Source organism: Bos grunniens, chromosome 7, assembly GCF_055505025.1.
Source record: "Bos grunniens cultivar Pamir isolate PY7600 chromosome 7, Bosgru_T2T1.0, whole genome shotgun sequence".
Classification (NCBI taxonomy): domain Eukaryota; kingdom Metazoa; phylum Chordata; class Mammalia; order Artiodactyla; family Bovidae; genus Bos; species Bos grunniens.
In genome coordinates, this window is record NC_141171.1 from 93,772,685 (window position 1) to 93,799,713 (window position 27,029).

A 27,029-nucleotide genomic window follows, 5' to 3' on the forward strand; every position below is an offset into this window, starting at 1 on the left:
AGTCTTCCCAATGAATATTCAAAACTGATTTCCTTTAGGATGGACTGGTTTGATCTCCTTGCTGTCCAAGGGACTCTCAAGAGTCTTCTCTAACACCACAGTACAAAAGCATCAATTCTTCGGTGCTCAGCCCTCTTTATAGTCCAACTCTCACATCCATACGTAACTACTGGAAAAATCATAGCTTTGACTATAACAGACCTTTGTTGCAAAGTAATGACTCTGCTTTTTAATATGCTGTCTAGGTAAGTCATAGCTTATCTTCTAAGGAGCAAACATCTTTAAGTTTCATGGCTGCAGCTACCATCTGCAGTGATTTTGGAACCCAAGAAAATAAAGTATGTCACTGCTTCCATTGTTTCCCCATCAATTTGCCGTGGAGTGATGGGACAGATGCCATGATTTTAGCTTTCTGAAAGTTGAATTTTAAGTCAACTTTTTCACACTCTTCTTTCACATTCATCAAGAGGCTTTTTAGTTCCTCTTCACTTTCTTCCATTAGGGTGGTGTCATCTGCATATATGAGGTTATTGATATTTCTCTTTGGAATCTTGATTCCAGCTTGTTTTTCATCCAGCCAGGCCTTTCAGATGCTGTACTCTGCATATAAGTTAAACAAGCAGGGTGACAATATACAGCCTGATGTACTCCTTTCCCAATTTGGAACCAGTCTGTAGTTCCATGTCCGGTTCTAACTGTTGCCTCTTGACCTGCATATAGATTTCTCAGAAGGAAGGTCAGGAGGTCTACTATTTCCATATCTTGAAGGAATTTTCCAGTTTGTTGTGATCCACACAGAAAAAGGCTTTAGCATAGTCAATAAAGCCGAAGTAGATATTTTTCTGGAACTCTCTTGCTTTTTTCTATGATCCAGTAGATGTTGGCAATTTGATCTCTGGTTCCTCTGCCTTTTCTAAATCCAGCTTGATCAGCTGAAAGTTCTTGGTTCATATACTGCTGAAGCCTAGCTTGGAGAATTTTGAGCATTACTTTACTAGCGTGTGAGATGAGTGCAATTGTGTGGTAGTTTGAACATTTTTGGCATTGTCTTTCTTGGGGATTGGAATGAAAACTGACCTTTCCAGTCCTGTGACCACTGCTGAGTTTTCCAAATTTGCTGGCATATTGAGTGCAGCACTTTCACAGCATCATCTTTTAGGATTTGAAATAGCTCAACTGGAATTCCATCACCTCCACTAGCTTTGTTCACAGTGATGCTTCCTAGGGCCCACTTTACTTAGCATTCCAGCATGTCTGGCTCTAGTGAGTGATCACACCATCATGGTTATCTGGGTCATGAAGATCTTTTTTGTATAGTTCTTCTATGTATTCTTGCCACCTTTTCTTAATATTTTCTCCTTTTGTTAGGTCCACAGCATTTTTGTCCTTTATTGTGCCCATCTTTGCATGAAATGTTTGCTTGGTATCTCTAAATATCTTTAAGAGATCTCTAGTCTTTCCCATTCTATTATTTTCCTCTATTTCTTTGCACTGATCAGTTAGGAAGGCTTTCTTATTTCTCCTTGCTATGCTTTGGAACTCTGTATTCAGATGCTTATATTTTTCCTTTTCTCCTTTACCTTTTGCTTCTCTTCTTTTCTCAGCTCTTTGTAAGGCTTCATCAGACAACCATTTTGCCTTTTGCATTTCTTCTTCTTGTTGATGGTTTTGATCACTGCTTCCTGTACAATGTTATGAACCTTGGTCCATTGTTCTTCAGGCACTCTGTCTATCAGATCTAATCCCTTGAATCTATTTGTCATTTCCACTGTATAATCATAAGGGATTTGATTTGGGTCATACCTGAATTGTGTAGTGGTTTTCCCTACTTTCTTCAATTTCAGTCTCAATTTTGCCATAAGGAGTTCATGATCTGAGTCACAGTGAGCTCCTGGTCATGTTTTTGTTGACTGTATGGAGCTTCTCCATCTTTGGCTGCAAATAATGTAATCAATATTATTTCGGTATCAACCATCTGGTGATGTCCATGTGTAGAGTCTTCTCCTGTGTTGTTGGAAGAGGGTGTTTGGTATGATCAGTGTGCTGTCTTGGCAAAACTGTGAGCCTTTGCCCTGCCTCATTTTCTACTCCAAGGCCAAACTCTCCTGTTACCTAGGTATCTCTTGATTTCCTACTTTTGCATTTAGGTCACCTCTGATTAAATGGACATCTTTTTTGGGTGTTAGTTCTAGAAGGTCTTATAGGTCTTCATAGAACTGTTCAACTTCAGCTTTTCAGCATTAGTGGTTTGGGCGTGGGCTTGAACTACTGTCATATGAATGGTTTGCATTAGAAACGAACAGAGATCATTCTGTCATTTTTGGTATTATCCCCAAGTACTGTGTTTTGGACTCCTTTGTTGACTGTGAGGGCTATTCCATTTCTTCTAAGGGATTCTTGCACACAGTAGAAGATACAATGGTCATCTGAATTAAATTTGCCCATTCCGGTCCATTGTAGTTCACTGATTTCTAGAATGTCGATGTTCACTCTTGCCATCTCCTGTTTGACCACTTCCAATTTACCTTGATTCATGGACCTCACATTCCAGGTTCCTAAGCAATATTGTTCTTTACAGCATCGGACTTTACTTCCATCACCTGTCACATCCACCACTTGCTCATTTTCAGAGAGCAAGACCTAAAGCTACAGACACAAACCCCTTATATTTTAATGTTTATAATATATGGTTGTCTATCCAAAAAAAGAACTTTACCTAACAGAATTTAATAATTGCTTATTGGGTGAAGAGGACTTTGTTTTTAAAATACATTCAATAAAAATGTGTATTTATAATCTCCATTCTTATTCCTGAGCCAATTTAACAAAAGTTAAATTTTATCAATTAGACTAAAAAGAGACTATTCATAAAGAAAAGTCTCCCATAAACAGGCCAATAGTTATGTTGTTTGAAACACCTAATCAGAACATTTTACTCTAAAATTTTGCTTTCCTAAAGATATGCTCAAACTTCTAAATTACCAAATGATATTGAATGAAGGGAAAATCTCTGAAAAAATATTACATATGTATTTTTAGGTGCATAATAATTTTGACCTTAGTCTAGTTAATAAGATTCCCTGAGCATATTGTTTCTAACTTAAAGTGACAAGGTTTCTAATGGAGTTTAATAAGTCAGTCAATCAATTGATCAGTAAATTCTGTCACTTCATCCTTACGCTAATGAAGTAGCTAACAAAATTAATACAAGACAATACCAAAGCAGCTAAGATCAAACATAACAACCTTTGCAAAAACTGGTAAGATATTTTAGCAGGCTGGGTAAATGCACTTCTGTATTCCATGAGAACCAGAACTGAAGAAGCTACAGTATGGTACCATTGATAACTTTTAAGTCCCTCAAAAACAACATCATGTTATATATCCAAAAGGTAGATGTAATATAAATGTAGAATTCTTTTGCAAGAAAACCTGGTTATTCATTTAACCACAATCACTATCCCTGTACTTAGTGGCTATATTAGAATAGCCCAGTGTTTTATCACAATTGCTTTTCTAGGCTGAACTATATAACTCTATTAAAAGGAGACTATTTCTCTTCTAGGCCCATGTTCATGAGCTTCAATGATCATATTAACATTAGAGTAACTCTCCAGCCATGTCAGATACTATCCATGTTGAGTAGTCACCTTACCTGAAAGTTCAGATTATAAAGTTTAAGTGAAACTCCATATTTTATATCCCAACTGATCGCTGAGCAATCCCTGCACTTTTTCTGTAAAAAGCACCATGCTATCTTGAGGAAAATATAAAAATAAAAATCTGTGATCACCACTGACTACCTGGCTGGCAAGAGCAGGTACATGCATGTGCATTGGGGTGTCTGGATTGATTCAACCAGAGACTAGACAGATTACAGTTCTTCCAGATACCTGTGGCCCACTCTAGGACTTAATCTGCAAGAATATTTGTATAGAATTGTAAGGGAAAGAACGTGCCAGGTTGGGTTCAGAATTCCAGGTTACCCACCATTTCTCAGCTACATGTGTCTCTTGGCAAATAACAGTATCTTAAACTCTAATGCTATTTTTAACATGATGAAAATAATTATACTTACTTTATAGGTTTTAAGAGTCAAATTAGATAGTAAATGTGAAGTGCCTTGCAGAGTGCCTAAGAGTTAACAAGTGAACAATATATGTTGGCTATTTGACCAATTAATTCCCCTAGCACCTGTTTTCCCTTTAAGAGAGTGGAGTTCAAGATATTAAAGCTGAAGATCCTGCTTTCAGTTGAACTTTGTGAGATTTAAGGCTCGGGGGCTCAGAGAATAAAGTCCGATTCAGGGTTGGAGGAGAGGTAATCTCCAAACCTCTGCTTGGAACATGGTGAGGCTGGAGGATTCACAGTGCCCTTTGGCACCACAAGATTTCTGGATTTGGGAGCACCAGGAGAGAAGCAGAGGGCTCAGCAGTAGGGTACCTCCTCTATGTGGTTTTTGGGAAACAAACCTCAAGGCGTGCAGAAGAAAAAACTATGGGGAACTGGTTGTGGGCAGATCTGAGAAAGCAAATATTCCAGAAATGACTGGAACGATCTGGAAGGGGATGCTGTGAACCTCGTTTTGTATACAACAGGCCAGTAGGGCCTGGTAGCTTTTGCCTTGTTAACATACCAATATAATAACAATATAAGGCAGACTAAGTGACGAGCAGTAGCCGCCATAACAGACACTGTCAAGTTCAAGGCAGGGAGAGATCAGTGTGAGACAGTGTTCAGAGATCTAGAGCTTAGCAGGCCCTCGTCCACTGGTGGAGGCTAGGTGGGTCTCTCAAGGTGGAAAAATGGGTGAGGAAAGTGTGGAAGGAACATGTGGTGGCAGTGGTGATTTAGTCACTAAGTCGTGTCCGACTCTTGCAACCGCATGAACTGTAGTCCTCCAGGCTCCTCTGTCCATGGGATTCTCCAGGCAGGAATATTGGAGTGAGTTGCCATTTCTTTCTCCAGGGGACCTTCCAGAACCAGGGATCCAACCTGCATCTCCTGCATTGCAGGTGGTCTCTTGCATGGCAGGCAGATTCCGTACCAGAACCACCAGGGAAGCCTAGACGCAGCGTGTACGTGGGGTTCTGTGGACAATGGCTGGAATACGTGTGTGTGCATGCACGTGCACACAAGGGAACAGTGGGGAAAGGGGTTACAAAACTAGTCTGGGGTCATACTTGAATGGCTAAAACTTAGGGATTTGTTCCTGTAAGTGATGGGGGATGAGAGAAAAAAAATATTTTGAATAGGGAAGACTATACTGAACCTAATGACTGATAAAATGAATCTGGCTATCTGTGTAGTATACAGCAGAAGAAATGCACAGGGGTTGTAAAGATGGTTAGAAAACCCTTTATAGATGTAGCAGGAGAACAGCAGGACATAATGTTAGATTGGCATAACATTGCTTACCATCTTCTAAAATAGTGCTTACAGGGGAGAAAAGAAAGTCTAATTAAGAGAAGTAGGGGCTTCCATTACTCCTCAATTTCCATTCATAATTTTCTCACGACTACTTCTCCATGCCCCAGTGGACGCGGAGGCAAGCCACACTTGCTTGTTCATAAGTTACATAAGCATTTTTCATGATCCACTGAAGTGCTTAATGTGGGTCAAAAACAATCGTAATCTCTCTCTCTCAGGTCTAACTGAGACTTGTTTTGGACATATAACTGTGTTCCCATAATATGTTCTTAGGCATTTCAAACCCCAAATACTGACACATCTCTTATATTACGACAGTTACGATAGAACAGTATCATATAAAAATATCGTTTTCCCTCATTCAGACTATCCCTGAAAGAAGACCTTTCTGATAGGTTTATAAAGTGATTCAATATTTTTGCTGCTGCTAACCCCACTGCCTATTGCTATAACACAGTTGGTATCACTGCCCTACCAACATTCAAGTAGGAAAAAACATTCCATTCAACTTGAACAATGACTGAGTTTTTTCAGGACATTCTCAAAACTACAAATACTCACTAGAGCTCTTTAGCAAGATTCTTAGTAAAAGACCATCGTGATGCAGTAGGGTTTCCAGAAGCATGTTCCAATTACAACCTGGCTGGGATAAGAGCAGTTTCAGTTGACCCTCGGCTGTCAGTCGTCCAGCTGATGGAGTCCTTTCAAAATGCAAGATAAAGATGGAGTAATGAAGTTAATTTATCTATGAAATTAATAGCTTTAAAGTACAGATGTAATGCTAACTCCTTTAAATGTCAATTCCTCCCAGATTACTGTGAAAATGCTTTCATGCTTGCTTACTTCAGGGTTGCTCAGAGAAGGAATTACATTTAATGTCTACTAGCTAAAAGCAAATTAACATTTGGTAGCCTGCCAATGTTAAAACTGATACAAAATAACCATGCCTACATTTCACAGAACTATGTTTTAGTTTCATGGAGCAAAATAAAAATAATTTATGCATCTTTGAACACATTTATTTGTTCATTTGACAAATACATGAGTGCCTACTATGTGCTATGAACTTCTTTCATTATTCACGGAAAGATGTTACAGTATGTTTTAGCTGCTAATTTGCCATGTACTATGATTGTTGATAAAATGAAAGGAATTCAAAGCTTCTGTCAGAGATCAACCATAATCTAATTTTTTAATATGTAAAAGCCATAAGTCAACAGGCAATTATCAGAACAACTCTTAAGAGTCACACTGCTACCTACTTGGGTAATAAGTTGGTCTTTTTTTTTTTTAAGAATTTTTTTCTGATGTAGACCGTTATTAAAGTCTTTATTGAATTTATTACAGTGTTGCTTCTGTTTTGTGTTTTAGTGTTGTGGCAGTAAGGCACGTGGGATCTGAGCTCCTCCTCCAAGGATCAAACCTGCAGCTCCCGCACAGGAGGGTGAAGTCCTAACCACTGGACCACCAGGGAATGTCCCCAGGGTAATCAGCTTATCAAAGAGAAGTAATTCCAAAGCAAACAAGTTTCTACTTGGGAAACTGTCATCTGCGGTGAACAGAAAATTAAAATCAGGTCCCCCAGGTCACCACATTCGTTTACCAATGAATCTGGAGATAAGGAAATGAGGTAGAAACTAAAACCTGATAGCATTATTCCCTTTTTCCTTCTAAAGTCTCAAAGTTTAGATTGGCTAAAGGTCACAGCATCTCAGATCGGCTTACCCACTCCAGTATTCTTGCCTGGGAAATCCCATGGATGGAGGAGGCTGGTGGGCTACAGTCCGTGGGGTCGCAAAAGAGTCGGACATGACTTATCAACTGAACAACATCAAAAACAACAGCAAAGTGCAGGAAATGACCAAACTCAGCCTGACTGTGGCCATAAGGATGGCGGGAATAAGGAGGGTGGCAGCGGGAAGGAAGGAGCAATGTCAAGGTGTGACTGAACCATATGTGTGCTTTAGGTGGGAGAAAGCAGAACAAAGGAAATCGCGGAGAGATGATTTGTGGCATCATTTCAAGATGAAAACCATCCACATGGTCTAGACCAAAGTTTTCCAAAGCCTGGGCCATGGACCAACAACATCAGCATCACCTGAGAACTTGTGAAAAATGCAATTTCCCAGGTCTTATCCCAAGAGTAATTCTGGGAATGGGCCCCAGAAATCTGTACTTTAAGAAGCCCTCTCCAGGAGATGCTGATGCACACCAGGGTTTGAGAACCACTGTGGAAGGCAGTGCTTTTTGGAGCACAGGTAGCAGGGTGTACAGATTTTAGCACTTTATTATTTCATTAATAAAGGCTTTATCTCTCCACTCAGATTCAAGCCTCATGGGCACACTTAGTTTATACCGCAAAGCTCCTACCAAAGAAGTAAGCATGTTTAAGGGCTCTGTAAATGTTAGCTGATTGACTCATCTGCTCATAAATAGACAAACTCTTTTTAAGAAAAAAAAAAAAAAAAGAGGATACATTGCCAGAATGCTAGTTTAAACAAAAGTGAGAGCACTTAAAGACATAAAATGAAATTTCAAAACATCTCCCCCTTGACTCGGCTGGGCATTCGGAACATCTCACAACCTTACGATGCACAAAATCACTTGAGCTTTGGACCAGCTCAGGCTTCCCGTGTGAGCCTCTGATAACATCAACTCCAACCAGAGAAACTCCCCAGTAACTGGTGAGGCAGTGTTAGCTAGGAAAACCTGTGCCCTGGATGGGCAACAAAGAGAAAAGCAGGGAGTTATTTGGCTCTCAGACCAGAGGAAGCACGTCGGTCAGTTCAGCAGCTCTGAATTCCTTTGGGTGTTCTCAGGTTGGTCTGGTTCTTGCAGTCATTCCAAATGTGGTACCAAAGGAAGAATCCACTTGGTGAGCCCCTTGGAATGAAATATTGAAGCGTATCCTCCCAATGGCTGTCCCTGTTTCCATCCTAAACCCCAAGTGCTGACTTCAAGAAACTTGATGAAAAGCAGCTAATTGTAAGTTGCATATTAATATTGACTTAGTTTTTGAACATTTCCTACCTATCTGTTTCGCTTGAGCTGAGTGCTGACTTGAAGGATACATTTAATGAACTGGAATATCCAATCTGATGGAGTTTAGAAAAGGAAGGGGATATTGAGAGACAGTTTGAAGAAGGAGACAGGGGCCAGATCATGGAGGAGCCAAGGTGGAGACTTTGGACCTGTTAAAGCATTTTAAGGCAGATGGGATTCCTGACCTGGCTGCAGTATGGAGAATGAACTGGACGAAGGGTTATGTTTTTGCTCAGGCCTTTCAGACACGGAATAAGGCAAGATAATTTGAATGTCATTTCATACAGCAGTATCCGAATACCTGGTTATAAATAAAACCTCTCGTTTACCAGATGGGAAGCTGTTTGTTGAAATGTACCTCAGTTCTTGGATCTTTCCACTTATCACAGATTTTGAAATGTACAGTAGAGTGACTCACTATAAGAAAAAAATAAAAGATTACAAACATTCCTCAGTCACTGAGCTCCGAGTAATAAATGCATTGAGGAGTCTGCACTGGGCATATGGAGAAGCATATGTTCCCTCATCCTTTGAGCTGGTGGAGCTGTGAAAGTGAGATGAGCCTCACAGAAAATGACAAAAAGGAAATTTTTTTAATATATGTATGTATCAAATATGTACATGTTGAATTCCACTATAATACAAAGAAGAGAACAGAATTGATAAATCCACTGGAACTCATAAATCCTACATTAGCAGACAGGACAAATTTATGGCTGGGTTATATCAGGCTTATACTCATACAGTGCTGCATTTCTGGGCATGAAGAGGCCTAAGAACTCTTTCAAATCCAGGCAATAAAGGGGCTCAAAAATTACCTGTTTATGAAACTAACAAATTATTATGGAATCACTGTGAAAAATCTTGGTTGTATTTGGGTGTGTTTACTTTATGAAAATGTATCAAGGAGCAGGGATATGCTACCAACTACAGTATTCTTGGGCTTCCCTGGTAGCTCAGATGGTAAAGAATCTGCCTGCATTGTGGGAGACCTGAGTTTGATCCCTGGGTTAGGAAGATCCCCTAGAGGCAGGCATGGCAACCCACTCCAGTATTCTTGCCTAGAGAAGCCCCATGGACATGGTGTTGCAAAGAGTTGGACATGACTGAGCAACTAAGCCTAGCACATCAAGTAGTTCATCTGCAATTTCTGCAATTTTTTAGCATGTGGTCACACTGCAGTATAAAGTTTAAAAATGCTAGACCCATAAGTGAACAATGGCCTGACTTTCAACCACAGCTGTGCATGGAGCACAGGGTAAGAAAAGACTGTAGTAAAGTCAGTGAAGTGAAGTGAAGTGAAGCTGCTCAGTCGTGTCCCACTCTTTGTGACCCCATGGACTATAAGCCTACCCAGGTTTCTCAGTCTATGGGATTTTCCAGGCAAGAGTACTGAAGTGGGGTGCCTTTTTCTTCTCCAAAGGAAAGTCAGACTACAATACAATTAGCCTCACTGTTCAGGTCACATGACCTTGGGGGTCCCTGCCCCTACTATACACAAAACATGCAGAAGCTGTCAGAATAGGGGAACATTAGAACGGACTCTGAAACACACAGCTTGGGATAAAACCAAGCGATGTTGGGTGCTGTTTTTCAAGACTAGATATTTACTTTAAATGAACAGCCATTATATGGTTCCACGTCCCTAAGAGATAAACTACATAAATCCAGGAGCTAAGGGTGAGAGTTCTCTCTGAAGGATACTAGAAGCCACCTTCTCACCAGAGCTCCTGATTATCCCCTGGGAATTTATGTTTTCCCATTCCCATAACTCCCCACAGTGTCTGGGGAAGTGGAGATCCTGGTGTCTATGGTGGAGTGAGTTTAGGAAGGCAACCCCTACCAGGGGAACCATGAAAAATTCTACTAAATATAATGTTATACCTGCCATCATCCAGTTATTTTTGGATTCCCATGCCAGTAGTCTAGCAGGCAAAGAAAGGAGCCACTATACCGGTAAGGGTGATAACTCTGATTATCACCGAGGAGCTAGAGTTGCTACTGCACATGCGGAGCAGGGAGGCGTATATTTGTATGTCAAGGGATTCACCAGGGAGTCAAGAAATGATGCTCTCATGACTGCTAACAAGCATAAGTAGGTGGCCGAAGTAACCACATTCTGATCAGGGAATGGCAGTCATGGTTCAGCATCTCAAGGAGGGTCTCAACGTCTGTGCTAGGTAAGCAACACACTCAACAGATGACCGAGGGGGAGGGGAAGCCAGAATAAGTGGTAGAGGAATATAATGATGATGAGAACTTGCAGACTCAGGAATAACGACAGCCAGGGATATGCTAGTTTGTCCCATTAACTTAAGAATAATAAAACTGTTTTTGTTTTTTTTTTTTCCACCAGCCATCACACCTTGAAGAATCAACGATAAAGTCCAGAGAACTTAAATAACGAGTAGCGGATGTCAGTGGTACCAGGGTTAGCCCAAATGTCAGTGTCCCCACGTCCTCTTGCCCTTCCCACTCAGTTGGCACTGACCTGCCTTATGCTGTCAGAATCTGCATTTCTCTACCTTCCAACAAGGCAGGTTGGAAGTGCCAGCAAATTAACACCTCCAGAGTAGCCTTCAGCCGATAACTGAAGAAAGTTTCTAATAAATTCATCAGCATATTTGTTCCTTTGGCAGAATAACTCTGTGAGATGCCTTTCACACTGGCTCCAAGAATTTCCCCAGAAGGTTTAAGTTCCAGTTACTCCTATGATTACACTGCTCTTGATCTGCTGTCTTTCTTTGTCTCATCTACTCCCATCGAGTGTTTCTTCCACTTAGAAAATAAACTATTCTCACCTCAATCCTTGTCTCGAGGACTGCTTCTTGGGGAAATATAAAATAAGACATCAGGAGTCATGTATGGATGTGAGAGCTGGACCATAAAGAAGGCTGAGCACTAAAAAATTGATGCTTTTAAACTGTGGTGCTGGAGCAGACTCTTGAGTGTCCCTTGGACAGCAAGGAGATCAAAACAGTTAATCCTGAAGTCAGTCAGTCCTGAATACTCATTGGAAGGACTGATATGGAAGCTTAAGCTCCAATACTTTAGCCACCTGATGTGAAGAGCTGACTCACCAGAAAAGACTCTGATGTTGGGATTGATTGAGGGCAAGAGGAGAAGGGGGCGACAGAGGATGAGATGGTTAGATGCATTATCAACTCAATGAACATGAGCTTGAGCAAACTCTGGGAGTTAGTGAAGGAAAGGGAGGCCTGGCATACTGCAGTCCACTGGGTTGCAGAGAGTCGGACACGACTGAGCGACTGAACAACAGAAAATAAGACATGCATGGAGGCACTTGGGATTTATCTCAGTGTTTGTTTCAGGAAAACTGAGAAAATACAGTAAGGTCATTTAGCTAATAAACATGGCAACTGGACTTTGAACCCAGGTTTTCCTGACTTTAAAATCCTTGGCTATTCCACTACCCTGTGTTTCTTTCATTCAACCTGGTTGATATTTGGTGGGTATGTTGTAATTTTCAGCCTTGAGGATGTTTGGCTCTATTCAACTTCCTTGATTGAGGATACCAAGTTTTTGACCCAAACTCAGGTTTGTGGTCTCAAGGCTGATTCCCAAATTGGAGCCATGTTATTTAATGGGGGACTGATTTTGACCAGATGGTTCCTGTCATGGATTACTGGGTCAAATTTATACCAGAGACCATAAGTTAAATGATTCAGAGAACAAAGGCAAGGGCATAACTAAAGAGAAACCAAGTAAAAGCCCTAAAGTAGGAAAATGAAAGCAGAGAAGGAAAAGCTGTATTACCATTCTACTTTTGCCTTTCCAAAACTAATCCTTCCAAATCGTGCTAGGAAAATAAGACAAATATTTAAAGCAGTTCTATCATCTTTCTCTTTAGTACCTAGGAAAAGAGCTTGAGGAGATAAAAAATCCAAAATATTTGCTGCACCATTTCAATCAAGAATGTACAAATTATATGTACTTATAACATTGAAAATGCTTGCATACATTTTAATCTATATAATGGGTATAGCCAAGTCTCTATGATCTTTATAGTTACAGATGATTCAATAAATAGAAATAAGACAGGGTTCATCTGCACATTTATATATAGGGTTTGCTTTGATTTTTAATAACTTTATCCACCTAGGTAGATGGATACTCTTACACAGTCTCATTTTTTTCAGAGTTGACGGTATCTACAATAATGGGTACACAACTTAAAGAACAAGTGTTTGACCTGTAAAGACCTAAATTATTTCTTGATTTCAGTAAACTAAACTTTTTCACTTAGGATGACCCTATTTCTCAAAAATCATCTGAAGATATATTAGTGCCCCAAATTCATAGCCCCAGCTTCACACTTTAGAGTTACACAAGTTAGTGTATCTTATTTCTAAAAAAACAGGTGAGAATCTAATTTTAATTTTAAAAACAATACTTCATGCCAACGATTACTTCTGAACTCCCCCAGAAGTGCTATTCTAGCACCTGGGGCACTAAGATACTGGATCCTACTGACTCACTCAACCATCCCTTTAGAGGACCAGAAGTTATCTCTCTGGGGTCCTTTAACTATTACTGGTTCTTATCTGCTGCTGCTGCTAAGTCGCTTCAGTAGTGTCTGACACTGTGCGACCCCACAGATGGCAGCCCACCAGGCTCCCCCGTCCCTGGGATTCTCCAGGCAAGAACACTGGAGTGGGTTGCTATTTCCTTCTCCAATGCATGAAAGTGAGAAGTGAAAGTGAAGTCGCTCAGTCGTGTGCGACTCGTAGTGATCCCATGACTGCAGCCTACCAGGCTCCTCCACCCATGGGATTTTCCAGGCAAGAGCACTGGAGTGGGGTGCCACTGCCTTCTCTGGTCCTTGTCTACCACATAATAATACCTTATTAGAGGAGTTCAAGAAAGGTCTCTTCTGACATCACACTTCTGATATGAGACCCCACGAGAAAGTAGTTCAATAATCTTTCCACTTTATCACACTTCGAGTTGGCTTTTTAACATGTTTGGATAACTGATAAGATCTGCCACTTTCTGAAACATAGTTCTTTCCTAACACAGCAGCATTGAATGACTGTTAAGTAAGCACTTACGTGGTGGGTGCCATGTAGGCATCTAGCTAATTAAATCCTCATGACTCTGTCATGGGAATATCTCAGAAGCTAAGAAAAGATGTTACAAGACCATGAGAAGTAGACCATGGTATCGCACCCTGTTTTCAGGTGGATAGATATGATCATATTGTATTTATATCTCAATTTCCTCACAAAGATACAAGCTATTTAACTTTCCAAAATTACAAAACTATACAAGTCTGCAAACCTGTCTGACTAATCTGAAAACCTATAGTTGTCTTTTATCTTCTCATTGCTGGCTCCATTGCTATATTCTTTTTTATATAATACATTCAAGCCATAATAGAAAAGGAAAGATATGAAGAAATATCTAGCTTCATCAAGTATCCAGCTCACCTGACACTTTCACTTCTTTTAATAACTGCTCCACAAACATGGCTTTTTCTCTGAAAATCTTTTCAAAGATCCAGCTGCTTGTCCATCCACACTCTGGAACAGCCATGTAAGAGCTTTGGTGTTCAAAAATCTCTCATTACTTCTCCCCTGACTGTTGGCTCTATGTCAAAGCTTGGCATCTCATCAGAGTACAAGTTCTCTAAGCCTTTTTCTTCAGTGCTGTGGAACAGCCTGACAGCAGCTGCTGGGAGACCAAAGTTCTCTTTTGTCCTCCTCCCCAGATGTTCAGCCCTAGGTTACTAGAAGACACCTCCTCAATAGACCATTTTTCCCATCACTGAGCTTTACCACTCAGATCAAATGTTTGAAAAGAGTTAAATGTACCATTTAAAGTGGTACTATCTGAAACAATGCTACAATAACTCATTTGTTCCTTAATCCACTTATTCAGTAAACTAATATTTGCTGGCTGATTTCTAGGTGCAAGGTGACAGAGACACAACAATAAGTAAAAAAAAAAAAAAAAAGTCACTATTTTTACAGAATTTAGTGGGGAATACATATATAGTTTAAATGGTCATACAAATAAAGATGAAATTACAACTATGAAAACTCAATCAAGGAAAAGCACACGATGCTACTAGAAGATGTAGTAAGAAGTAAACTAGTCTTTGGGGTTGATGAAAAGCTTCCCTACAGAAGTCATGCCAGAGCTGAGATATGAAATTACATTGACATTAACTAAGTGAAAGAAGAAGAAGGCCTTTCAGGGTAAGGTAAGGCATGTGCAAAGATCCTGTGGCAAAAAGGAATATTTTGTGGCAAGAAAGTGTAAAAAAGGCTAATGAGTGAAAAGCAAAAATCACAGGCTAGTGTGGTATGAGAAAAGGTTGCAAAGATGGGTGAGCCACATCTATGTAGGTTTTACAGGCCATGGTAAATTTTGTGTGCATGTTGAAGGATAAAGAGGAATTCACGAATGATAAAATTTAGTTTTGAAAATAGCTTTGGATTTGAGAAGTCTCTGGCTGTAGTTTGGAGAATATTAGAAATGGAAGCCAACACATACATAGGAGGAAACAGAGGTGTCATTGCAGTAGTCAGGAAAGAGACGAATCACTAAGGCAAGGGTGGCACTATGGATAGCAGATATTAGGAGCTAAAATTAACTAGACTTAGTATGAGCTGGGAGAAGGCAATGGCACCCACTCCAGTACTCTTGCCTGGAAAATCCCATGGATGGAGGAGCCTGGTAGGCTGCAGTCCATGGGGTCGCTAAGAGTCGGACATGACTGAGTGACTTCACTTTCACTTCTCACTTTCATGGGTTGGAGAAGGAAATGGCAACCCACTCCAGTGTTCTTGCCTGGAGAATCCCAGGGACGGGTCAGCCTGGTGGCCTGCCGTCTATGGGGTCGCACAGAGTCGGACACGACTGAAGTGACTCAGCAGCAGTATGAACTGGATCTCTTGGAGAAAAGGAGGGAAGTGTTCAGGATGCCTCCTGGTGTCAGGCTTATACAACCATGTGTGTGCATGTGTGCTAAAATGCATCAGTCGTGTCCGACACTTTGTGACCCCATGGACTGTAGCTCACCAGGCTCCTCTGTCCATGGGATTCTTCAGGCAAGAATATTGGAGTTGGCTGCCATGACCCCCTCCACAGGAGATCTTCCTGACCCAGGGATCAAACCCGTGTCTGTCTCCTGCATTAGCAGGTGGCTTCTTTAGCACTCGGGCCACCTGGGAAGCCTCTATACAACCACGTGCAGGTACAATAAATCAAGATGGAAATAAAATAAAAGAGGATCAGTTGGGAGGGGAGTTTCCTAAGTTCAAATATGGTCATATTGAGCTTGAGGTCTGTGTGTGTTCACTGGGTATAAATCTGAAGAAGACATTCATGTATGAGTCACACACAAGTTAGTAGGTCTGCAGTCCTAGGAGAGATTAAAACTAGAGATATGGATTTGGGGGCAATTCAAAGTACATGAAACCACAGGCATGTGTGACTTCACCTAGAAAAGGTTCTATGATAGAATGCTAAAGATGCTCAATATTTAATGGCCAGGCCAAAGTAGATGAACCTGCAAAGGAGACAGAGAAATTTTATTGCCCATCTTTTTCCTCTAACACCTAGCACATGCCTTACTTGGAGAAAAATTTTAAAATGCATTTACTGAAAGGATGAAGTGAATACATCTTGGTAAATTGCACAAAGGAAAAGACTCACATGGCATATAGTATAATGAAGCTAAAGGTAGCTTAATATTTAGGCAGTGGCGAAAAAAAGGATATGAATCCAAAACAGGATTACATTGAGTAAAACCATAATGAAAACAAAAGCATAGTAGGAAGAAATATCTACAGCTCAGAATGGACTGGCCATGAATCAAAACATCATGTTGTCATCATAAAAGAAAATGAGCAGTGTAAAATGAATGGACTGTTTACTCACACTGATTATGCTACTTGGATTCAGTGTATGGTTATGACCTACTTAGCTAAGGAAGACCTGAAAAGTATTTGGAAATATTTAAAGAACCACAAGATGATGAAAGTTGGGAAAATAAATAAAAAACATTATACTGCAACAATGGTATAATTGACTAAGATAATGTTTTTTCTTCAACATTTATATGAAAGCACAATATGCTGTCATAGTATCAATCCTGAGATTAATATATTCTCCACATGCCTTAGTTTAATCTAGTATGAAACTGATTGCCCTTTCTAAATCAACTCACATTGCTAGCCTACTACTGCTAGGGATAATGAATACAGTACATTTTACTTATTGCCTTGAAAATACATATACTTTCCCTAAAGTAAACTCTTCTAAACTATTCCAGGAGTTCTAGAAGAACATGAACAATTCTATTTTTACCAATTTATACACTTCATAGGCTTTCTCTAGAAATCCTATAGACAAGTTTATGATGCATACAGCTATTTATGCATCTGTAACTCTTGTTGTAAGTCTCAATCTTATGTCCTCCTTGCTCTGCCTCTTCCTTCTCACTTACTTTTAATTCATTATCTTAATATACTTAATATTGTTAAAAGTCAACTTAAATCTCTCTGAAACAATGCACAGCTGTAAATAAATAAGCAAATAGGTGATTAAATTCCTAAGATGCATCATAATTAAATATTTTGTCTCAGCCTCACCCTTTCAAAATAAAAATCACAATCTATTTTCAGTTCTTCATTATTTAACCCATATGTGTTTCCCTGAACGGTTCATTTTAGCTACTAAGGTGAGGGATGGAGTTTGGAGCCTAATTTGCAGGGTAAAAACACAGAAACAGCTGATATATGTGAGGAAAGGGAAAGGTGAAATTTTTAAGGTTACATGATGGTAGCCTAGGAATTCCCACTGCAATGCTTGACAGATGCAAATCAATAAGATGAGTTATTCTGAAATTACTTTTATTGCTATCCTGGCTTCCTCTGACTGTACCACTCCTCTGAACATGTTGGATCATAAATCATGTGGATCGGGTCTTCCTAAGCAGATTATATAGGAAGATTAGAGAGAATAACTGTCAGGAAGTCAGGGTAGAGGGGCTCATACTGTACTTGTGTGGGGAATTCAAAAAGGCAAAAGAGAGAAACAAAGGCATTTCAGGAGAGAAAATGAGATTAAAAAAAAGACTGAAAGCTAAGGACAGGCAATAAGTAAAAGCAAAAACTGTAGAATAACTATGTCTTAAAGACAAGAGAAGAGACTGAGAACTAGAGCAGAGAAGAGTGCTGGGTGCCCCAGGAAACAAGCCAGGCAGGGTGGGAGAGGCAGAGGCTCTTCTTGAGCGGTAGAACGGTATTTTTGTTGTTGTCAGTCCCACAGTCGGGTCCGACTCTTTGTGACCCCGTGGACCGTAGCCCACCGGGCTCATCTGTCTGTGGGATTCTCCAGGCAAGAATACTGGAGTGGGTTGCCATTTCCTTTCCTGAGAATAGTATTTAATATAAAACATATTAAATAATAGTAAAAATAGTCCATAGTAATAATGGACCAAGGTTGTTGTGATGTGTTGGAGAGAAAGACTGACTGGATCTAAAAGAACTATGGGGATGAATCAATTGAATGTGATAATACACTAGGAACAGGCAACAGAGAGCTCAGTGGACCACAGCCATAACATTCAAAGATGCTTGCTCTTTGGAAGGAAAGTTACGGAACCTAGATTGTGTGTTAAAAAGCAGAGACATCACTTTGCTGACAAAGATCCATATAGTCAAGGCTATGGCTTTTCCAGTAGTCATGTATGGATGTGAGAGTTGGACCATAAAGAAGGCTGAGCGCCAAAGAATTGATGCTTTCGAACTGTGGTGCTAGAGAAGACTCTTGAGAATCCTTTAGACAGCAAGGAGATCAAACCAGTCAATCCTAAAGGAAATCAGTCCTGAATACTCATTGGAAGAACTGATGCTGAAGCTCCTATACTTTGGCCATCTGATGGGAAGAGCTGATTCATTGGAAAAGACCCTGATCCTGGGAAAGATGGAGGGCAAGAGGAGAAGGGGGTGACAAAGGATGAGATGGCTGAATGGCATCACTGACTCAAGGGACATGAGTTTGAGCAAGCTCTGGGAGAGGTGAAGGATAGGGATGCCTGGTGTGCTCCTAATAGAAAAGACACCATGCTGAGAGGACAAGGGAAGAGTAAAAAGAAGGATCCGTGAGGACATCACGCTGGATTTCCAGTAATATGGTGGTTAGCTCAAGAAATATGGACAGCCAGACACAGGATACTGGAGTAAAGGAAGTGCCCAGAGCTAGAAATCCTCTGTACAGAGGCTCTAGGGTAATACATGTAGATCAAAGAACTCCAAAAAATGAGGTTTCTCTTTCATTTAAGAATTTATTTTTACCTTAATAAAATTAAGCTGCTTTCATTACAGGAAATTTGGAAAATGCACAGATAAAAATTAAAATCAATCACAATCTTATAATACAAAGATGCAAAGTAAAAGTTCTCTAATGTAGAGTTCACATACCCTTTCAATATTTGTTTTTCTATACATCCTATTTTCGGGCTATACGTAGAGTAGTATGGCATAGCTTGTGCATGTGTGGGTGCAGTCACTTCAGTCATGTCTGACTCTTTGTGACCCTATGGAGTGTAGCCCCTGGGTGCCTCTATCCATGGGATTCTCTAGCAAGAACACTGGAGTGGGTTGCCATGCCCTCCCCAGGCGATCTTCCCCACCCAGGGATGGAACCTATGTCTCTTATGTCTCCTGCATCGGCAGGTAGGTTCACTTCACCACCTGGGAAGCTGGTATGTTTGGCATATCTCAATTGTGTCCCATCTTCCAATACCTGTTCATCCCTTGGGAAACAGGGGTTCTCATAACCTGTAAGTTTGGGGGATTTTACACTAGATCCCTCCTTCAGGTAAACACCATATAGGTTAGTATATCAGAGCTCCTGCAAGTAGAACCATAAAAAGATACTTTACACAATGAATAACTGACAATCTTAGGTTTTTCTTAAATGCCTGTTAACATCACCCTGAACTGTTCTCCCTTTGAACGGTGGAGGGGCAGCTGTCTGGTGCTTGGGCTTTAGGAGCAGACAAGCTGAGCTTCAGAGTCTGTCTCCTAGATTTGCTCTCTTCAGCAAGTTGCTACCTGCACGTCACTTTACTCTCCATGAAAGCAGACTTCACAGACTGGGTGTGAGGCTTGAAAGAGATAACGTTCACGAAGGACTGGGCCTATCAGTTTGAGAGTTATCACTCTGAAGCCTGGGTTGGCTTTGATTACTGCATCATTACTAAGCTGCAGTTTTCCCATAACTATAAATCGCAATGATTTGCCATTTAATATTTTTCAAAATCAACCTTTTTAATGACTCCACAGTCGTCTATCACACGGCTAATCCATAAGTGAGTTGTCTAATTGCATACTGTGAGACATTCGTTTCCATTTTTTCCTTTCACAAATAATACATTGATGAATATCCTTGTATATGAAACTTTCTCAACAGCTCTGATTAATTCTTATGATTGATTCCTCGAAATAGAATTGCTGGATAAAGGGCTATAATATTTTTAAGGTTTTTGATACAGTTTATTATATTGCCCTCCAGAAAACTTATATCCGGTTGCATTTCCACTGTGAGCTGCGTAGTTACCAGCATGTTCTAGTCTTTTTGTGAAGGTCATAGTAAAGATAGCTTGCCATAATCAAGCAGAAATAAAGAAAAGTCTTGTTACATGAAAAGGCATTTGAAAGATAAACCCATTGACCCTCTGACTCCCCAGGCTCTAGATGGCTGAACAGAACAAACCTGGAGGTGGAATTCTTCCAGAGCTATGCTTAAAGAAGTAACTCCAATGATTACAGGTTAAGATAAAAGCAGATAATAAAGATAGATTAAAGCAAATGTGATCGTAACATGAGAGCAAGTATGTTTAGAAGTTTGAGAACTCATCACAATGACACATGCTGTTTGCTTAAGTCACGTTGTAAAAGATCCAGTTCCTTCAGGTGTTTGCACTAATGTATATCAAAGTCAGTTCTTTAATTCTCAAAGACATAAGAGTATATTTTCATGCCAGCTGCAGCGTATGGAGATGACAGAGTATTAAAGGCTTTCATCATAAGGAATTGATGGGATCAGTCATAAGGAATTGTTCAGGGATGGTGAAAATATTTTATATGTAAGTCAAATAACAATACTTTGAGGTCCTTGAAGGTAGGAGGATAAATATCTCATTAATCTCGGATTCCCCATTACGTGCAAGGGGAAAGGCGCACGACAGGTAAGCAGTTAACCTTTACTGTGTCTGTAGAGACTTCTGAAAGAGGTTTTCCTGCCCTCTTTTTCCAGGTGGGACTCTTGTTCTTCAAGAGAGAAATACAGCCAGGCCATTTATATGGTGAGATCACTAACAGTGTATTTCCAAGATGAATCAAGAATGTGCAAGAATTAACAATATCTCCTTCAGCTCTACATGATATATTTATTCACAGATACCAAGGAAAGGGACTTTCCAATGATATATTCAGCAAAGACTCAAACTGACATTACACGTAATGCCACAAAATGTCATCAGATTACTCTGGAAGTATGTTTCATGCTTTAAATGATTTTTCTTATGTTTAAATGCCGTTGATTAAATAATAAAAGTGAAAGACCCTATTCATAATTTTAAAAGTTACTCCTCTCTCAAAACTCTTACCTCAGGCTCTGAGTGAGTTACATGAATTATCCAAGATTATTGCTTTTTTTGCTTTTTTTTTGACAATTAGTTGGAGAACTGTCACATCCCCAGTCATAGATCAAGAATGAATTTTAAAATGGCTAGGCAATTGGCTAAAATAAAAACTAAATTCCAAAAAATTCACATTTCTCTATCACTTTAGTAAAGCTATGTTAGGAGCATGATTGTGAGGCCTGTATCTTGGCTTCTTGGGCTCAAAAAGGACATACACTCTTTACTTACCTGTGTAGTGTCAAAAGTTTTGAGTTCTTTTTGTAAGATGTATTTACCTCCATGGATAAGAGTTTCTATTAAATGTCAAAGGAATCAAAGAACCATTGATGGTATAGTTTTTACAGGTCCTCACCTGAGTAAAGAAGGGTAGAAATGGGATATGCAGGAAAGCCAATGTAATGGTTGCTTGAAAATTGGCTTCAAGGAATCTGAAGAAGAATCGCCCAGGCCATGCTGAAAAGTCCTAGTGAAATAAAAATCATTATTTCAGAATATACAGGAAATATTAACTATTAAGACCATCAGAACCCATTTTTTTCTTAGTATTTAAAGTTAACTGATTTTATACAAAACAGTATTGTGCTAGAATGAACAAACGCACCCACTTGGTATTTATAATTTAACAGATGATTCAGAGGCCTCTGTGAAACAATCTTTACACTTGGGAAGATATGATGATACCATTATCATTTCATTTTTTAAAAGATTCACATTATGAAATTTATAAAAAATGTATCAAAATGGTAAAATGAATACCACTCATTTCGCCCTCCCTCACCTGGAACCTAATAAATGTCAATATTTTGTCATTTTTGCTTCAATACTGTAAAAATGATTAGCATAAGGGTATTACTTTTTACTCTTTAAAATGATATATAAATATTAAACAATTAAAAATAATTTATAATTAATTTTTTATGCTCCTATGGGCTTACAGAAGGCAAATGAAGAAGAATTTAACTGTAAAATATAGGACGGTGACTTCAAAATTAGAACAATTTGGCCAGAATAACTGGTCTACAACTACCTTTGGAGAAGTAACTGTAACATTTTTCTAGGCTGGCCCCAATTCAACAATAAATCTTGAGGTAATACGAAAGGATTTGTTACATAAAATCTTTAGTAGATAGCTTGGATAATAAAATATTTATAATAACAGAAAACTATATTTGCCTTCCTGCATAGAGTTAAGAGTCACAACTGGGAGTATTTGAGAAATGGAATTGTTTGAAGTGGTGCTGTCCCTCTTCATCTAGAGTACAAGAGCAATAGCATTTTTTAAATAATATGTAGAAAGGAATTCCACTTTGAAAACCCATCCCTGTCTTTACATCCTCCTTCCTGTTTCTTATATCCTCACATTCCCAAATTTGACCTGCCTCTCCACTGTTTGTCTGGCCAAATAGAACACCTTCTCATTAAAGATACTTTGACATTTTTTTAGACTTTTAATAGATCTCCTCCTCTTTGAAAGCCATTTTTTTTTCCTCAGTAAATTTCAGATAGAACAAAATTCCTTAAATAGGCTTCAAAATGAGGCTGTCCTATTTCCATCCCATACCTTCCACCGTGTGAACCAGAGAAACAGGCACAGGCTAGGTCAGGACACCAAGACATGCTTTTCTCAAGAGTCTGGACTATGTATTAGCGATGAGGAATCACGGTTATAGCATAGGAGTCTTATCAGTTGTTTTACATTTTAGAAAAATCACTTGTGCACTAGTGAGGAAAGTTGATCGTAGAAGATTAGGGCTAAAGGAAGGGAGAGAATAAAGATGATATTTCAGTAAACCAGGCAGAAGAAAAGTCCTAAACCAAAGTAAGAAGCAGAGGAGATAGTGTGTATGGGACAAATATAAAAATATATAAAACTAATAAAATTAACAATATTCATTCCCTAATAACATGGGGATGGAGACAGCAGAAGGGAGGAGGGAGAAGGCAGAAGATAAAAGGAGAAATCTGGATGACTCGCTCTGCCCTTATTGGCTTTGCTTCTTGTTAGGACTTTACCACCTGTCCTTTTACGTTCACTTCTTGCTGCCTGCTCCATACCCAAGGGGAGGGTCATAGAAGATCATAATGCACCTGCCTGGGAATGCACAGGAGTTCTGGAGCCCGGCATCCTGGGCTGGAATCTTGGGTGGGGTCTTTATTAGATGTGTAGTGTTGTTTTGCAATTGTGATGATTGAGATGATGCATACACAGCCCTTAGCAAAGTGCCTGTGCATAACAAGGGCTCAGCAAATGTCAAGTAATACCAGGATGGTAACAACTGTAGCAGATACTTCTCGAGAAGGTCTACCACTACCTCAGAACTGACATGGAATACTTGATAGTCTAAATGATTGTCTAGGTACAGTTGTATCCTCAACATTAGGAAAAATAATGGAGGATCTAATAATAATAAAATGGTTATTTGGTGCCAAAATTCTTAGACTACAAACCACTGGCAATGCAATACTTGCCAGAACATTTCTGCCAGTCCCTAAACTCTTTCCCTCCACTGACAGTTGCGCTGGTAATAGTAAGGTTATTTGGCAATAATAAATGTTATGGCAGATGTTTATGGTCTCAGAGGAGGTGGAATCTGTATGAGCATTTAATTCCACAGCAAGATCCCAAATTAGTTTCATTATTCTGGAGAGTATAACAGGGTGAAAATTGGCCCACAAGCCTCCATGGGAAAATGAAATGATGATCTAGCTATTAGATAACCTCTAATGATGTCTTGGTGTACAGTTAAAATAGAAGATGCTCTAAATAATTCATAGTGGAGAGTAAAATACAACCGTATGAGCAACAGAATAAGAACTTTGATATTGCAAATGTGGATACTCCTTTAAAAACAGGTAATTGTTCGTAGGTTGAAGTAGAATACATTTTCTCAGCTTTCCAAATTAGTGGCCTCTTAAAGGGAAAACTATAAATTTGGGGAAATTCCTTGCCTTGCCTCCAATGTCACACCCCTTCTCTATTGTTAACATCATACTGGCTCTGGGTTGATCACACCACCCCACTTGAGCACATTATACCAGATTCTGTCTCTTTGGTTTCCTCATCTACACATGTTGCCTTCTTTCATTTTCGCATTAACAACACTGACTCCTTAGCCTTATGTAGCCAGTTGCTGCTAGAATAAAATAAATTCAATGCATATCCAAAAGTAGGATACGCTAAAAAGAGTTAGCTGGGTTTTATGCTTCTCTTGTGCCACCCTGCTTTTGACTGCCCTCCCAGGAGGCTGAGTCCCATGATATGAGGCTATTGAAATAAATCTCCAGGATGGAATTGAGGAAGTCCAAGGATGCAAGTCCACAGGGGCACAGGGTTCAGGTCAAATGTCTGGTATCATCAGTGGCTACCATTGGAGGTACTCCATAAATAAAAATAACCAGAGAAGACCACATTTCAGAAGAAGGAGAATTAGCTTGAGACTGAACTACTGAGATAACACTGGAACACCTGAGATAACTGAGGATATATGAGTCCTTCTGATGCCCCTGAAACCATAGTTGACTAACCATGAATATATGGGTGAATGACTGAAAGTCACTTAGTCATGTCTGACTCTTTGCAATCCCATGGACTACAGAGTATGGAATTCTCTAGGCCAGAATACTGGAGTGGGTAGCCTTTCCCTTCTCCAGGGGATCTTTCCAACCCAGGAATTGAAACCAGATCTACTGCATTGCCAGAGAAGGCAATGGTAACCCACTCCAGTAATCTTGCCTGGAAAATCCCATGGACGGAGGAGCCTGGTAGGCTGAAGTCCATGGGGTTGCTATGAGTCGGACACGACTGAGCGACTTCACTTTCACTTTTCACTTTCATGCACTGGAGAAGGAAATGGCAACCCGCTCCAGTGTTCTTGCCTGGAGAATCCCAGGGACGGGGGAGCCTCATGGGCTGCCATCTATGGGGTCGCACAGAGTCAGAAACGACTGAAGTGACTTAGCAGCAGCAGCAGCTACTACATTGCAGGCAGATTCTTTACCAGCTGAGCCACAAGGGAAGCCCATGTAGAGATAACCAAATTCAGTCTACTTCACCATTTAAACATAGTTGGAAGTCACTGCTTTTCTTTCATAAAGCAGGGCTACTAGCCCCTTGGCATTAAGTGAAAGAAATCAAGGTAAGATACTTGGAGCACAATAAGGCTTCCTACATTTCTCCTGCCCCTGGGCTTGTGTTTCTCAAGATCGAAAATACATCTTTGAGGTTAGAAAATGATGACCTGAAGTTAGAAAATGACTGCTATAACGTTTGGTCTAAAGAAAGTGTTAGTTGCTCAGTTGTATCTGACTCTTTGAGACTCCATGGACTGTAGCCCATCAGGCTCGTCTGTCCATGGACTCCCGGCAGGATATCGGAATGGGTAGCTGTTCCCTCCTCCAGGGGATCTTCTCAACTCAAGGACTGAACCTGGGTCTCCTGCATTACAGGCAGACTCTTTACCATCTGAGCTGCCAAGGAAGCCCCAAGAATAATGGCTGCTGCTGCTGCTGCTGCTAAATCGCTTCAGTGGTGTCCGACTCTGTGCGACCCCATAGACGGCAGCCCACCAGGCTCCTCCGTCCATGGGATCCTCCAGGCAAGAACACTGGAGTGGGTTGCCATTTCCTCCTCCAATGCATAAAAGTGAGAAGTGAAAGTGAAGGCGCTCAGTCGTGTCCGACTCTTAGCAACCCCATGGACTTCAGCCTACCAGGCTCCTCCGTCCATGGGATTTTCCAGGCAAGAGTACTGGAGTGGGGTGCCATTGGGAGCGGGCTGCTATTCCCTTCTCCAGGGGATCTTCCTACAGAGTAAATACTGTTTTTTGTTTTTTTTTAAAGGAGTGAATAAACAGAAGATATTGTCAGACTTTGCTTAGTGAAAAGGAGGGTGAATTACAGGGGCCATCTGTGAAGTCAGTCTTGGGTGGTACAGAGCGAAGGGATAGATTGAAACAGGCCATATGATGAAGAAACAGAACAAGACTTGATCCTAGAGTGCCAGGCAGGAACCAGCTACTTAGAGATTCAGGGTACTGGCCTTCCTCAAAACCAATGACTTGCTGTTTACCAGTGTTTTACTCTTTTAAGACCATACATAAAGCGATTTGATTTTAGTTTTGTTTTTTTTTTAATAGTTATTTCCCTCAAAAATAATGTTTAGATGGAAGAGAACAAAGGGAGCCATTTAATCTAAACAAAATGGCTCAGAGACTTAACTCTGTTTACTGGGTCCTTTTGCATTCTGCCAGATACTTCTTTAAAAAGTAAGTGGCTTCCGTGGTGGCTCAGACGGTATAGCGTCTGCCTGCAATGCAGGAGACCTGGGTTTGATTCCTGGGTCGGGAAGACCCCCTGGAGAAGGAAACGGCAATCCACTCCAGCACTCTTGCCTGGAAAATCCCACAGACGGAGGAGCTTGATAAGCTACAGTCCATGGGGTCACAAAGAGTCGGACACGACTGAGCAGCTTCACTTCTTCAAAAATACATTTTACATATTTTTGTTTCTATTTCCATCTAGTCCACATTCATTTTTAACAACTTCATTGAGATATATAATTCACAAACCACAATATTTGCTCATTTTAAGTACACAACTAAATGATTTCTACTATATTCACAGTTATGCAACTTTTACTACTATCTAATTTTATACTGGAGAAGGCAATGGCACCCCACTCCAGTACTCTTGCCTGGAAAATCCCATGGAGGGAGGAGCCTGGTAGGCTGCAGTCCATGGGGTCGCGGAGGGTCGGACACGACTGAGCGACTTGACTTTCACTTTTCACTTTCATGCTTTGGAGAAGGAAATGGCAACCCACTCCAGTGTTCTTGCCTGGAGAATCCCAGGGACGGGGGAGCCTGTGGGCTGCCGT

The 27,029-nt window shown here is 40.3% G+C and overlaps 1 protein-coding gene across 15 annotated transcripts in view; it reads right to left on the reverse strand.

Annotated features, from left to right (window-relative positions):
- KIAA0825 (KIAA0825 ortholog) overlaps window positions 1-27,029 on the reverse strand; it is a 428,558-nt gene that overhangs the window by 246,717 nt on the left and 154,812 nt on the right. For all 15 annotated transcript variants that reach the window (XM_086413109.1, XM_086413116.1, XM_086413110.1 and 12 more), the window contains 2 exons: window positions 21,507-21,617; window positions 5,992-6,131 (listed from right to left, as the gene is read on the reverse strand). In XM_086413109.1, the coding sequence (XP_086269235.1) occupies window positions 5,992-6,131; window positions 21,507-21,617 (251 nt within the window). The remainder of the gene's footprint in view (window positions 1-5,991; window positions 6,132-21,506; window positions 21,618-27,029) is intronic.